This window comes from Serinus canaria, chromosome 8 (genome assembly GCF_022539315.1).
Source record: "Serinus canaria isolate serCan28SL12 chromosome 8, serCan2020, whole genome shotgun sequence".
NCBI classification, from domain to species: domain Eukaryota; kingdom Metazoa; phylum Chordata; class Aves; order Passeriformes; family Fringillidae; genus Serinus; species Serinus canaria.
This window is the reverse complement of record NC_066322.1, coordinates 7784462-7798677: the sequence shown is the minus strand read 5'-3', so window position 1 is coordinate 7798677 and position 14216 is coordinate 7784462. Positions and strand designations below refer to the sequence as shown.

The window sequence follows — 14216 nt, the reverse complement described above, 5'->3', positions numbered from 1 at the left end:
CCGAGCAATTACGGGTTGAAGGTTGAACTATTATTGCTTCATGCCCTCCCATTCCCCTCCCCTCCAGGGTGGGAAGAAAGGGGGAGGATTATTCATTTGTATTCAGGCACTTCATTAATGTTTATAAGAGAATCCAAACATGCAAGCAAAACAAGGACGAAACACTCGCGCCAGACGTGTGATGCGATAAATGTCACTGGAGCAAATATTTAGATCTGTTTACAGAGAGGCCTATTAAGTCCTTTTTGAAAAGCTGTGCAGTGTTGTGGCTTGGTTTCTGCCTAGCAGCTCCAGCGTAAACACATGGGAGATGGCTAAGTCTCTCTCTCTCATTTTGTTATGACATCTGGAAACCTAAGGAGGTTGGGAGAAGCCAACTGGCTGCCCTACTGCGATGTCTAGCTAGAGGGTCTGCCTGTTGAATGATGGCAGGACATGCAAAGTGGAACTGCTGAGTTCTCCAGCATGTGCCAAAATCAGTGGATTTTCAACACAGCAATCTCTCAACAAAGGTTGTTGCAACACACAAGCCCTTGGTTCATTGCTAATGATGCAAGTCTATGCTCTCTGCCATTTTCAAGACCATTTGCATTTGAAAAAAATCAATTCCTTTAGGGGCTAAAATAGCAAAGAGAGGTGGAACCACTCTATTCACCAGGGATGAAGATGTGTCCCATAGTCCCTTGCCCAAAGAGCTGTAGGTTCTGGAGTTCACAATCAGCCTGGACTTCTCCAGATGTCCCCTTCACATCACCATCTCATCAACTCTAGCCCCTCCACATACAAATATTTCTTTTTCTAAGAGGACTAAATAAATAAGTTGAAAGGTGTAAGACAAGTTTGTAGATGGAAAAATCATTGTCTTTGCCCCGAATGCAGTAATGTAATTGGGGTATTTCAGCCTTTGAAGTGATGCCTCAGTTTCCAACATGTTATGTAAGACCTACAGGTATAATACTGTGTTGTATATACAAAGACTCAGGGCTCTTTATCCACATGCCCATCTTGCTTCCCTTCTGTTTGGAAGGAATGGTGTTCAGGCCACATAGATGTACAGGACTTTGCAGATGACCTCAAGTGGTGCTGACTGAATCAAATCACTTTTAGTTTTCCTTCTGACTTAGTGAGTTTAGTTCATTTTTTTTCATGGCATCAAAAATTCAACATGAAATCACAAGTAACTCTACTCAGTCTGGTTTTTAAGTGTATCAAAATCACAAATAAATTAGAAGAATATTGACTAACATTTCTTTTCTCCCTTATTCTCTTAATAAATTATTTATCTATATGAAATTCCTTTCTGCATAAACCAGCACGAAAGACACCTTGCCTGGTTTCATGAGATACAGTTTTTGGGTTCCCAGTACAAGGACTGCCAACTTGTTTAATTTGTTTTAGTGGAAACTACACTGAGCTTTGCCTCAGAGAACAGGGGAACCGGTGCCAAGTCTTTTGGGATTCTCCCATAGTTATATTCCAAGCTATACTTTCCGGTCTAAGCACTCTTGGGAAAACTCACCTCTTCCTTCCCTAACTGATAATGATGGATTATTGATGTGACAATTGCTAAACTTGTTGTTCTCTTAAAAAGTGTAAGAAGCTTGTGATACTTTGTGTTTTAGAAGAACAGAAAAACTCATGCGACCACTCAGCTGAACAGTAAATAAACATTGGTTGTCCCTACTGTGAATCAGGGATTAATCTTTTCAGACTTAAGCATCCAAGAGAATTTTTTTTACTGCTGAAGTTTTCCTTTGTAATTAGTGTCCCTGATTAATTCTTGCAGAAAATGTGCGACAGCTTAGTGGCTTGGTCTCAAACCATGGTCCCTTCCATAATGCTACGTTCAGCTATTATTCTCTGCTTTTGCTGTGTTATACTGTTCTTAATACACCAGACTCACCAGGAGTGCCAGGACTCAAAACATTGTCAGTAGCGTGCCAAACATCCACAAGGAAGAGAGAGGAATCCCTTCCCCTAGTCTTGCTCAGCTACCTCCTGCTTTGGAGCTAACCCTTGGGTTATTTACGTTGCGTGACCTTGAGATAAATGGCATTTGGCAGGCCGCCGGATGACTTTGTGTTTCAAATCAAACATTCTCAGTTTCTCCCACACTGACAATGGGAATAATTCCTGAATGCTTTTTTGGGGGTGGTTCTTCCCATCTCATTGCCTGCCATGGAGCTCTTTGGTAGCTACGTCAGGGTTGGTGAACTTTAGCTTGACTTTCTTGTTAGACTCAAGTACCAAGTGGTGTATGTGGTTTTCTTCTGTGGTTTGGTGTGTGTGTGTGTATTTTCTCTTTGTCCCAGAGTGTCTGCACTGCTCGTATTAGAGCTACAATTGTTCTATATATAAAGCAAAGATCCCTTGAATGATCTGCCAAAGGCTTTATCTGTGAACAATCTTTGTCCGTACTTGCTTTGCCGTTAACCAGTTTTGACTGTACTCCATAATGGCTAGAGTTGCTTTGCCTTAACTGATATGTATCAAAGAGAACTGCTAAAATTAACTGCTCATGAACTGTGTCCAGGATGTTAGATTAACTCATGTGGAATCCTTCAGTGAACAAACTGATTTATGATGTGTTATGACATTGTTATTTGATGTGTTGCACAACAACTCAATTTTAAAAAATGAAGAGTGCTCCATTAATAAGAGATAAATCTTTCCAGTGTAATTCAAATGAATCTGCAACAACTTTAGAGAGAGTGTGATAAGGGATCTTATGTGGGTTTAGTGATTGTGTTTTGCATTCTTAGGAATATCTTCCACTGGGAACTCTTTGTCAGTAATGACAAAACCCATCCAAAATATGCCAAAATTCAACACCTTTTGGGAGATTTTAGCTCTTTGTACTTCCTAAATACTTTTAGCATTTCACTTCCTAAAATACAAAAGGGTACTACTATAAGTGATTCCCAACAAGTAATACTTCCAGTTTTGAGAATGTACAAGTGCATCAATGATGCTTGCTTTCCACTTCAGAGCCATAATATATTGTAGTCCCTACAGGGTATATCCATCCCAAGCTTATCCAGCCACAGTTAACACAAAGCAAGTGCTCAGAGCAGTCAGTTTAATTTTCAAGGAAAAGGCCCATCTTTGTACTTTTAGATATAAATTGAGTATGTTTTTAAAGCAAGCACTATTTCATTACTGGAACATGAACCAGTGCAAATACTGACCTTAAATTACAAAGTTCCTAGAGTGTGTTTCGGATGACTACATGTTAAAGGCTCAGATCTCTCCGGATACCCAGCTTCAACAAAAATTCCTTTGAAAGTGAGCTTGAGTTATACACTGTACAGTATGTCTCATTTCACAGCCAAGCCACTCAAGTTAATAATGAAAATTCTCTCTGGCCTCACACAATTAGCTGGGTAAAAAGCTGGTCAATGCCAGTCTGCAGACAGGCAGATCCATAAAGCTGGAGCGTGTGTCACCTGCCTAAAGAGGGCCTGTTGCCTTGAGCCTCTCAACTTCATCTTCCCACCAAACACCTAGATTATTTCAGGATGGTATAACCTGGTCTCATGGACTGAGGAGGTATTTTCGCATTGGTATTCTGATACTGGAAAGGAGAAATGCTGAAGGACCTGAACTGCATCCCAGTTGTTTGAAGTCTAAGCCATATAAGAATTGATTTGGCCATAACTTTGTATTAGAAAACTTGACTTTGCTCACTTCTGGGTGTTAGTGAGTTATCTGCTCCAACAGGCAGACAATGAGCTTTTTTGAGAATGTTCTTTCTATTTCCTGTCTTAATCAAGAAATTTATTATGAAAAAGAAAGGCTTTTTGCATCATTAACTCTTATGAAAACAACATTTTTAGGCCCTTTTTGCACACTTGTACCTCCCCTGCCCCCTGTGATATCCCAAAAGTAAAGAATTACCTCGACTTGAAAGCAAACTACAAGTTAGTATCCCACTTGACTCCCAGGATGCCAGGACCAGTTCTTCTCATGGTGTAGGGCTTAGCATTTTCACAATTAATAGTGCTGTGATGATTTTACCAGTGTTTTAGAATCAACAAGACACATTGGGACATCCCATCACACTTCCTTCTGGCATAACATGTATCTCAGAAATCATTTCTAAAACTGTAAATCAATCACATGCCAGGAATACAAAGACATTCAAAAATTTAGGCATGTTTCTCAAATCAGCCTTTTGCCCTCTCCCTCTCTGCTGACTCTGCAAACTCCAGCACTGTGAGCATTTGGTCTCACATTTAAATAAATATTCCCCATCACTATTATGCTGTCACCTGTAATAGGAAAAGGCTGCAAGAAATCAAAGGAGAGCTAAATTTGTGCAGTGGCAGAAAGCGTACAGAGAATAATCAGTCTTCATTGTGATTGTTAACAAAAGTGAGGGAGCCTAATGGAGACCTTGAATTTACTACAGTCTCTAAAATATTGAGGGGATACTTTCAAGACACAGAACCGCCTACTTGAAAAAATACTTCTCCTGTGTTCCTCATAACTTGACTTTTATTAAAATGGAAAGAGGTTAGAAAATAAATGTAAGATTTGTTTCCTTTTTCTCATTCCTTGGCTCCCTAAGGAAGGCTGATAATTATTGCTTTGCTCTATGATAGCATCTTCTCCTCTGTTTTATGGATTGGAGATATCTGTGTCTCCCAACAAGTGCCGTAATGGAAGAGTCAGGGCAGCAGCAGCAAGTAAGTTTAATTAAATGTGGGGGAAACATAAAGCATTTGTTGCTATTTCCTTAACTATGTTGATACAGCTAACAGTTAACTGCCTATGACTGAATTCCTAGCTTTTTGCCCCATCTTAGCTAACTCCCATATTGCAGGCACACCCAAGCAAGAAGAACCTCTGGACTGGAATTCATATGGAAGGCTTCATAACTTCCACACTAACTGAGTCTAGGAAAAGAAGAAATCAGATTTGTTTCTTTTTCTTTTTTAACAATTCTTTCTCTGTGTGCTACTAGGAGTTTCTGGGGATGGCTCAGTGTTTTCCCTGGCTTCAAGGAACTCTGGAATGGGTACAACACACAGGATTCAGTCTGTCACTTCTAACACTGCTACCCACCAGCATGAGCTGCAATCCTGATTTGGAGGAAGTCAGGAATAAAACTCACTTTTGACATCTGCAGGATTCTTCAACCCCTCAGCATTCTCGCAGTGCCTGGACAGAGGTAATCAGCAGTGGTCCAGTGACAATAAAATCTAATTTTTACAATATTTCAGGGATGATGATTTCTTGAGGCATAACTGGCCTATGGGAGTCTATGTATGATGAGAAATGGGGTGTCCAGGACTATGCTAAATGACCCTCAGAGTGGAAAATCTTGGGTCTTTGATCTCATTCAAACTAAAAATACTTTTTCTAATGAGCCTCCTCAAGCCATACAACATCCATTTCAAAATGCTGAGCACATGGTTTTAATTTAAAGTTTTTACCAACTTTCATTTATATTGTGCTAGAACTCCTGAAATTACTTGCACCAGAAGCTCTAAAATATTGGAAATCCAAATGTGAATGACTGGTGTTGGAATAACTAGTGATAAAAGCAGCAGACATGAGTGTGAATTTCTGTTTGAGCTTCTGACAGGTATTAACCAAGTCACTTTTCATTCTCCATGCCTTTAAATGACAATTAGATCCAATAAACAGTAATAATTATAGAAAATAGCTGTATTGTTCCATTGAGCACCAGGAAAAGCAAATTCATGGAGGTGTTGAGACACCATAACTACTAGCTGTTGTGATGGATACAACCAATCTTACAGTTTAGTTGCATGCCTGTTCCCACTCTGCACAGAGCATAGTCTTGCTCCAATTCCAGCCCAAGAACTGAGGTATTAAACTCAAACACTGATATGTGCAGTTTTAAGCTCTGCAGGCACCAGTTTAATTTCTGGTGTCTCAAGCAAGAGGAAATGATAATGCTTTTGGGAGTATTAAGTTCAAAAATTGTTGCAATGTTCAGAAAAAAAAAAAAGCCTTGGTAATTGCAACCTAGAAATAATTTGAGAGCTTCACAAAGATACTGAAATTTTGTCATCAACCCAGAGTGCTTTTTGCAGATTTTAAGTATAGTGGCATTGAGCATCTGTACTGGTTGTCTACTTGGAAGAGGGATTTGGGAAAGTGTGAGAACACAAGGCAGATATGTTTCCTTGCAAAATGGGGCTTTTCTAACACTGACCCTTGAAAGTTAAAACCAATGAAGTTTCTAAAATACCAGTCATTGCTGAATATCTCCATTTTTGTGCTATAACTTAATCACTGTGCTCTGAGGATGCCAGCTTACAGTCATTCATCCAAGCAGGCAGGGAACCTCACTAATAAGACCAAAAGATGAAAGAAATCACACAAAGTTCCCATGGTTTAAGCAGTAACACTGTGATTTCTTCTGCCTTTTACCTGTCTCATCAACTCCTAATGACAGTGAAAATATTAATAAGGGTTTGCAGTGTAAAGCATAGCACAGGGGAAACCTGTTATTTTACAGTATGTCCTTCTGAAGTCCCTAAATATGCTTTGCCAGGAGCCCTGCCACTGATCTCCTCTCTGCAGGAGTGCAAGGTGAGTGAGTGCCCTTGTGTAAGATCATTTCTGGCCTTTGCAACGCAGGAACTTCTGACTCGCCTGAATGATGTGGGCTGCCTTTATAACGTGGATTGCTACTCACTAGGGAGCTGAGGGCAGGCTGTTAAAGACTTTCTGAGGACTGTAGGTTGCACTATACTTCAAGTGGAGGATTTTAAGGTCAATGGTTCATTCTGTTTATAAGCAAAGCACTCTGTGCCTGGAGGAGGATCCTGACTGCTGCTGCAACAGCATCACAAAGTGACAGCAAATAACAGATTGAAAATCATCACTGTGAAAATACCCTTTACTAAACAGGGGCTAACCCAGTACCTACTGGGTTTGCAGCTCTGAGGTGGCAAACACACATGGGAAAAAATGGCACGATTCTGCTATTTGACTTCTATATACTGGTAAAGTTAAGCTGCCCCAGGTGGAGTACGGACTCACTTGAGTGTCTGTCAGACTGTTTCTGGGGATTTTTCCCTTTCAAGAACTTTACAAAGATGTGATTCCTACTTAATATCAATCAAAGGCAGCACCCATAATTTTGCAAACAAATCAACCAGCAGAATCCTCCAAACCTGCTCATGGGAAGCAGGTACGCCTGCCTTGGGCTTGGATGTTACCAAGGAGGGTGTGAAGGATCAGAGGGAAAGGGAAGGCTCATACCCGACCTGTTGTACAAACACTTCTGGCAGTTATATACACAATAAATAAAACAGATGAATTGCCAGCTGCCCCTCAAGCCATCATTAGTGACTGGCTGCTTTAGGCATCAAATGCCTGGGTGAGCCTTCCAAGGGGTTGTGGGGCAGGAGCACACAGTCACTGGCTGTGGAGAGAAACACCTATATGTGGGTACGGCTATAAAACATCAGCTGCTGATCCTTTTAGGTGTTAGTGCCACAACTGTCATTTTAATACTTGCATAGTTTCATCCTCAACAGCTCCCCTGGTGAAAGCATAAAGCAGCTCCCACTAGTACTTCAAGAGAATTAAATGGAAGGATTTCTATTTTTGCTGTGTGAATTTCTACCCCGAGATTAATTTTGCTGGGGGAATTCTTTTACCCTGGGGCATAAGGGGGTGAAGGGAATGGTAGTTTAACAAAAGACAGCAAGCTGAAAAGTATGTGCAATATGTATAGCTATGTGAAATCAAACCCTTCAACAACATTTCTTTCAAACATTCAGCAATCAAAACAGGTAATGCTGTTTTTGATGATTCCCAATCTCTTCACAAAACCTGAAGTTCTATAAAAGCAAGAAGATGCCATTTCTACTAGGCAAAAACCACTTTTATTTCAAAAATTTTTAAAAAATCAGTAATACTCCCTCATATAAACTATACAGACTATCAAAAGTCAGCTAGCTCTGAAACAGTCCTTTAATTCAGTTCAGAAAACTTTGAGCCCACATCTTTCATTAAGACAAATAAGTACATTTCTCTTGAAGTCAGTTACATTGGTCCTGTCAGCTTGGAGAATCCCAGCTTTGTGATCACAGAAATGTTTCGTTTTTCAAGGGGACAGGGCAGATTGAATAGAGAGTCCAGGATGTGGCCCTGCCTGTATATTACTGTGTATATTACTGTTTTGCCACTGAAGGTCCAGCTTTGAGGCTGCAGAGCTGTCAGTGACCAAACATGATGGACCACCCATTGGCCTTTTATTAACCAGCATTTGTTCTCCCCTCTAATCCTATCACCAGAGTAATCAAAGCTGCCATGTCCCAGGGTTTGATGGAACAGCAGGACCTGGGAAATGAAGACTGATTTTGTTAACAAAGTCATTCCTGCCCCATGAATGCTGTCTCATTGGTAGAAAGCGGGGAGATGAGGTTTATTTGTGCAGAGAATGAGGCGGCAAAGAAATGAAAGGGGGAGAATGGTGAAGTGTGAAGTTTAATCTGGCACAGTCTGAGGTTTCTTTCTTTGAGGCCGTCTCTGATCCAATCAACACTGGTTTGATATTTAACATCTCCCCCTGCAGTTGGAAATGATACCAGCGAGAGGAGACCAGAGCCAGGGCTTCCCAAACAGCCAAAGGGGAGAGAAGGGAGTGCTGGCAGCTCCTCACCAGCCTGACAGCTTCCTCACCAACAGACTGGCAGAAAGCTGGACCCTGATACAAAATTTCCCCTACAAACCTTGGGATTTAGGGCGTCTGCTATGAGCTGATTGCAGACTGTCCCTGAGGAGAGCAAGCTTGGGATGGGATGGGAAAGGAATTTTAGTTCTAACGTGGAGCTAAAGGGCTATGAACACTGTCTGGGACTGCGGATCCTGCTGAGAAACAGGATCAAACACAAGTAAGAGATGCCACCCACCTCCCCAGGGAACAGTTTGGGTAGAGGAGTAAGACCTTCCCCTTGCTGACTGTATAGACCTTCAGTGGGGACACACTGCAATCACAGTGATGGGGGTCCCATGACAGCCCAGGGCCATCAGAGAGGATGCACCAAACCTGAGCAGCTGCAGGAGCCACCATCACAATTCTCCTTACTCCAACAACATCCTGGGGAAAGCTTCCCACCATAGGCTCACATGAGGGTCCCCAAGAGGAGAGAGAGTTTAGCCCTAATCCCAGCAGAGCCCCCATCCCTTATCAGAGGACACATGGATGAGTCCTCACAGCCAATAGTGGCTGCAGTGCCTCTGCCAGAAGGCCTGGAGTGTCATCTGCCCCTCACCAGTTCTCAGCCCTGGACAACTTGATTTTGCCCATTTCTGGCCACTCTCTACATAAACATCAGTGCTGTCAGACAGACTTGGCTACTTCCTCTTCTTCACTTGCCTCAGCTCTTTCTGTCCCACCTCCCATGAAAACCCTGAAACTTCAAATACCAAGAAGCAGTAAAGTTTCAACCTGATCCAAACCTGCTACAAACTCTCCTGCACCCAGGCTCCCAACACTTCCTTCTGCTGGGATTCCGACACCTTGACACCAGCTCGACCATACCCAGGGCCCAGACTTTGAGTGACCAGCAGCTGCCAGAGTCCCAGGAGGTGGGATAACACTTCCCCCCAGGATCCAAGCAGGAGAGCGGCTGGTCAGCAGGAGGCAGAAGGATGGGAGTGATGTGGAAAAGCAGCAGGAAACACTGTGCAAGGGTTTCAGGGGGAGCAGAGCATCAAACTACAAAGTTTCGGGGTTTACAATAGAAAACAATGCTCCCTGCCCTACCTGCAGGAGCTGGCTCTCCAGGAAGCAGCTAATTATATGAGCCACCTTAATCTTTTTATCCGGCTAAGACAATCAACATTTCAAAGCCACCAACAGAACGTTTCAAAGATCGTTCCTGGTCAAAAATGCAAGTGTATCCACTTTCTTTCAGAGCAGATCAAAACCAAGTACCACACCAGGACCACTCCTAGATTTCCTCCTCCTCACGGTATCAGATTAACAGATTTGGTGCATGTAGTCAGATTAAATATTTGCAGTAGCACAAAGCTGCCTTTGAGGAGAAGAAGTAGGGAAAAAAGCTTTTTTTGTCTTTTTTTTTTAATTTGCTTAGGGAAAAAATACTGGACTTTGGGGATGTGGGAAACAAATGCACTGACATGATTCAGCAAGGCACAGTCCTAAAACCCAAATTCTGAATGCAGAAATAATGTGCAGTGTTCCTGTAATAGTAATGCTGAAAACAGGTAAAAAACCACTGATGCCCTTAGCAGATTTGGGACTATAATTTATCACAGATGTTCTCATCAAACTGTGCAAACACCCTGCGAGACAAAAGCTGCTCAATTTCTGATTTCCATTTTAGTAGGTTTTAATTAGGTGTTGCTTAAGGAAGGCTCCAAGACCTGGAACTGGGAGGTGAAACCTTGCAATAGTAATCCACTCCACTAAATTAGCACAGTAATACACCAAGCAGTAGGACTGCCAGACGGTGTGATAACATTACAAATTACTATTGTTAAACAACTAGCCAGGTGTCAGGATGCATGGAAATCTAGAGGAAGCAAGAAAATAAATATCTGGTTTGTTTTGTTTAATTTTGTCTCCTGTTGTTCTGGTGGCCTTGCTCCCAGAAAAAGCTTCAATCTAGGAAAATTCCTCCTGAACACTGATCTATTTCAGCAACTTTGTCAATTCTCTCTAACAATTAAAATGGAATTTATTCTTTTAATCAGCACAAATGTTTTGCATAAATGACTGTCCTTTGCTTGCCAATAGCAGTAATACCTTTACTGTTCTTTTTTAGATTATTTTTGGAGCAAAATGAATGGGAAATTTTTGTTTCTATTTAAAAGTTGGACAGAGAAACAATTATGGTTAAGGACAGCAGTGAGTTTTGTACTCTGTCCCTTTTCCTTTCTCTGTTGCTCACTCTCTCTGAAAAGAAAAAACACAGTATGATTCACATTTAAAAGGCTTCCAAGTGGTACATTTTTAACCAGGTGCTTGATTCTAACAGCCATTTTTGACCTAATACAACCAAACACTATATGATGCCTGGAATGGTTAATTATTTTTACTTCACCTTAAAGAAGGGGCTCAACAGAGAGGACAGGCACTTAAACCTTTCAGACAGAACAGTGTAAAACGAATTCCTTGATTTGGATGTGTGTTAAATAGAGCAAAGGTCCTGAGGGGCTTTCTTTGAATTATTTTTGTTGATAAACAAGAAAATACATTCAAAAGTGTATGGAACAAGTCTGCTCTGAAGACTGTATGCAAAGTTAAGACTCCTAGTTGAAATATCGGATGAACCAAATGTTAGTGAAAGCCAGACTTTTTCCCCTTCAAATAGCTCCTACTGGACTTCAGGGGAGCAGGGGGTGAAGGCGCTCTAAGGACATTTTAATCACACCGAAGATTAGTCCTTTAATCCTTATTCCCCCACATCACCAAGAATTTTTTTGGACAAAGTAGGACAGTAAGATAAGGCTGGAAACAGACCGATCCAAAACTAATGACAAAAAGCAGGTTAAAAATGAAATATCATAGCAGTAACTGACACCATCTTAAATCTCCCCCGGATTATTTGTTTTCTTCCACACACATTCATTTCCTCAATTTCTAGTAAATCTCATTTCACATAAACAGTTCCACAAAGCAAAGTCAATAGCTGTTACTGTGTTCCTCATTAATCCACTGAAATGAAATAGATCTCATGGCTTAGTATTTGGCTGTTTAAAGCTAAATCCATTGAAAGAATTCCGGAGTCCAGTTACACCAGTAACTTTTGTTTCTTAACCTACATCCTTTTCTGTTTGCTGAAATTTACCTCTAAAATGAAATAAACCCATGCATATTGCACACTCAATTTCCCCCAGTACAAGGGCAACACGAGCCACTTTGTTTTGACCCGGAGTGACCACTAAAAAGACGACTGACAGTTTGCATGTACTTAAATCAGTCTGAACAATGTGGAAATTTCTATTTTCATTGTTCATGCTTCATCCTCTTCCTGACAAGTACCACAGAGCTGCTTTACTTCAAAACAAACAAACAAACAAACAAACAAACAAAAAACTTTTTACCCAGCTCGGGGACAGGATGGGAAGCATGTAAGTTTCCCTCACAAGTGACAGGCAAGCAGACGCACACATTCACACCCTGGACATTTGCCTCTCAAATAAATTATACACGTGATACACACGCAGCGCTCGCCACGCACATCACAGCACGGATCAGCATGATGGAGAACAGGCAGCCCGACACAAAAGCTGCTGAGGCCCACGAGTGACCACCCCGCTGCAGCAGAAGCTTGGGGTTCACCCCCCTCAACTGATGGAAGTACAAGGAGAATACCCCCCACATCCTGGGATAAGACACGAGGCCCAGAAGCTTCCTTACCTGGGAGAAGTTGAGCCCATTCAGCGGGTGACACTGCTCCTCCACCCGCTCCACCGCACCCGTCTTCTTCTTCATCCTCTCGGCCTCCTGGGCGAGGTAGAGATCGAGCACCGGGACCCCTCTGGAGCGGATGTCCGTCTCCGTCAAGGAGTTCACCATGAGCATCACCCAGACGGGCCTCTTGCGCTCCCAGTTCCCGGCGATGGCGTTGAAGAGGTAGTCGGCATAGAGCCCTTTGCCCCGCTGGTCCGGGGTCATCCAGTGGGGCAGCATCAGCTTGATGTAGTCCAGGTGGCGTTTGAGGCGGCGGTACAGCTCCCGGGGCAGCACGTCCTGCAGGTTCTCCCCGTGGGGCAGCATCTGGCAGCTGGCCAGCCCCGAGATGGTGTAGGGGTCCGTGAGGTCCAGCTCGAAGTAGACGCTGGAGCTGGAGTGGAAGGCGGCCTTGGAGTTGTCAGGGATGAAGTCCCAAACTCGCGTGTAGGGCACGTGGATGGTGCCGAAGAGATAAGCGGGGGGGTCACGGCGAATGGTCCAGAGGAAGGAGTTGAGCTCTCCTTGCTGCGGGGAAGACAGAGGGGCTGGTCAGCGATGGAGGGGCACAAAGGAAGGAGACAGCGATGCCACCCTCAGGGCTGCCCGCAGGGCAGGAGGAGCGGGCTTCCCGCTTCCCCCTCTCCTCGCACCAGCCCCACGCGGGCTCGCAGCAAGCAAAGCCCACGGGCACCATGAGTCCCGCGTGGGGCTGGGTTCCGCCGTGACCCCCCTCTCGCCGCGGGGGACACGGTCCCGGGCCCCTCCGCGGGGAACACGCGGGGCAGCGCCGCCACACCTGTGGGGGCCACGCGCGCCCGCGTGCGCGGGGCGGGGAGGGGGGGGGGTGTCCCTCCGCGCGCCCCCGTCCCGCCCGCGCCCCGCGGCCCCCGCGCGCCCCGCGGACACGCGCGCATCCCCCGCGGGCCGGCGCGCCCCCGGCCCGGCCCGGCCCGGCTCACCGAGCGGGGCAGGTCGCACTGCCCCGTGTCCATCTGCTCCCGCCGGGCCGCGGCGTCGGGCAGGAACCCCCCGAAGACGAAGCAGATCAGCGTCAGGTTGAGTTGCATCCCGCTTCCTCTCGGTCTCCTCTTTCTCCTTCCCAGATGAGCCTTTTTGGATTTCTAGGATCTTTTTTTTTTTTTCCTCCCCCCTCCTCCTGCTCTTCCCCCTTTTTTTTTTTAGCCTCTTTTTTTTTTTTTTTTTTTTTTTATTCAAACAAACTTTGCCAGTCCCCTCTGCATCTGACAAGTGCAGGGGGAAGGACTGGCTGCCCCCTCCCTCCCATGCTCTCCCCCCTCCCTCCCTTTCCCACCCCCACCCCCTCTGGCTCCGGGCTTGTCAGAGGCGCTGGATGCTTTGGGGAGGACGGTTCTCATCGCCAGCCTCCGCCATGCTTTGGTGTTGCAGACCGGAGACGCTCCTTCCCGCCCCGCCGCTTCGGGAGGAGGTTGGGAGGAGAGGGGCGGGGGGGGAGAAGAGGGGAGGAAGGGGAGGGGGGGGGGAGAGCAGCCAGAAAGTAAAAAAGTTTAAAACCACGATTTTTTGGACTTTTTTTTTTCTTTAATTCGGCGGTCCAGAAGGGGGTCCCGCGGCGCCTTGCGGAAGGCGGACGGTGCTCGGCAGGGCGGCGGCGGCCCCCGCACCCCGGCGCCGCTCCGCGCTCCCCGCTCCGGAGGCCGGACCCGCGCGCCGGCGGAAAGTTCCGCGCAGCCGCCCCGGCCCGCCCGCGCCTCCCGCCTCCAGCGGCCGCCGCCAGGGGGCGATGGCGCCCCAGCGGCGGCTGCGGCTGAGGGGCGGCGGC

General features: G+C 44.9%; 1 protein-coding gene across 1 annotated transcript in view; it reads right to left on the bottom strand.

The window, feature by feature from the left end:
- TRABD2B (TraB domain containing 2B) overlaps positions 1-13576 on the bottom strand; it is a 266051-nt gene extending 252475 nt beyond the window's left edge. Inside the window, exons 1-2 of the mRNA XM_030226458.2 lie at positions 13375-13576; positions 12380-12940 (exon numbers count right to left, since the gene is read on the bottom strand). Of these exons, the coding sequence (XP_030082318.1) occupies positions 12380-12940; positions 13375-13482 (669 nt within the window). The 5' untranslated portion in view covers positions 13483-13576. The remainder of the gene's footprint in view (positions 1-12379; positions 12941-13374) is intronic.
- Between the last annotated feature and the right edge of the window lie 640 nt (positions 13577-14216).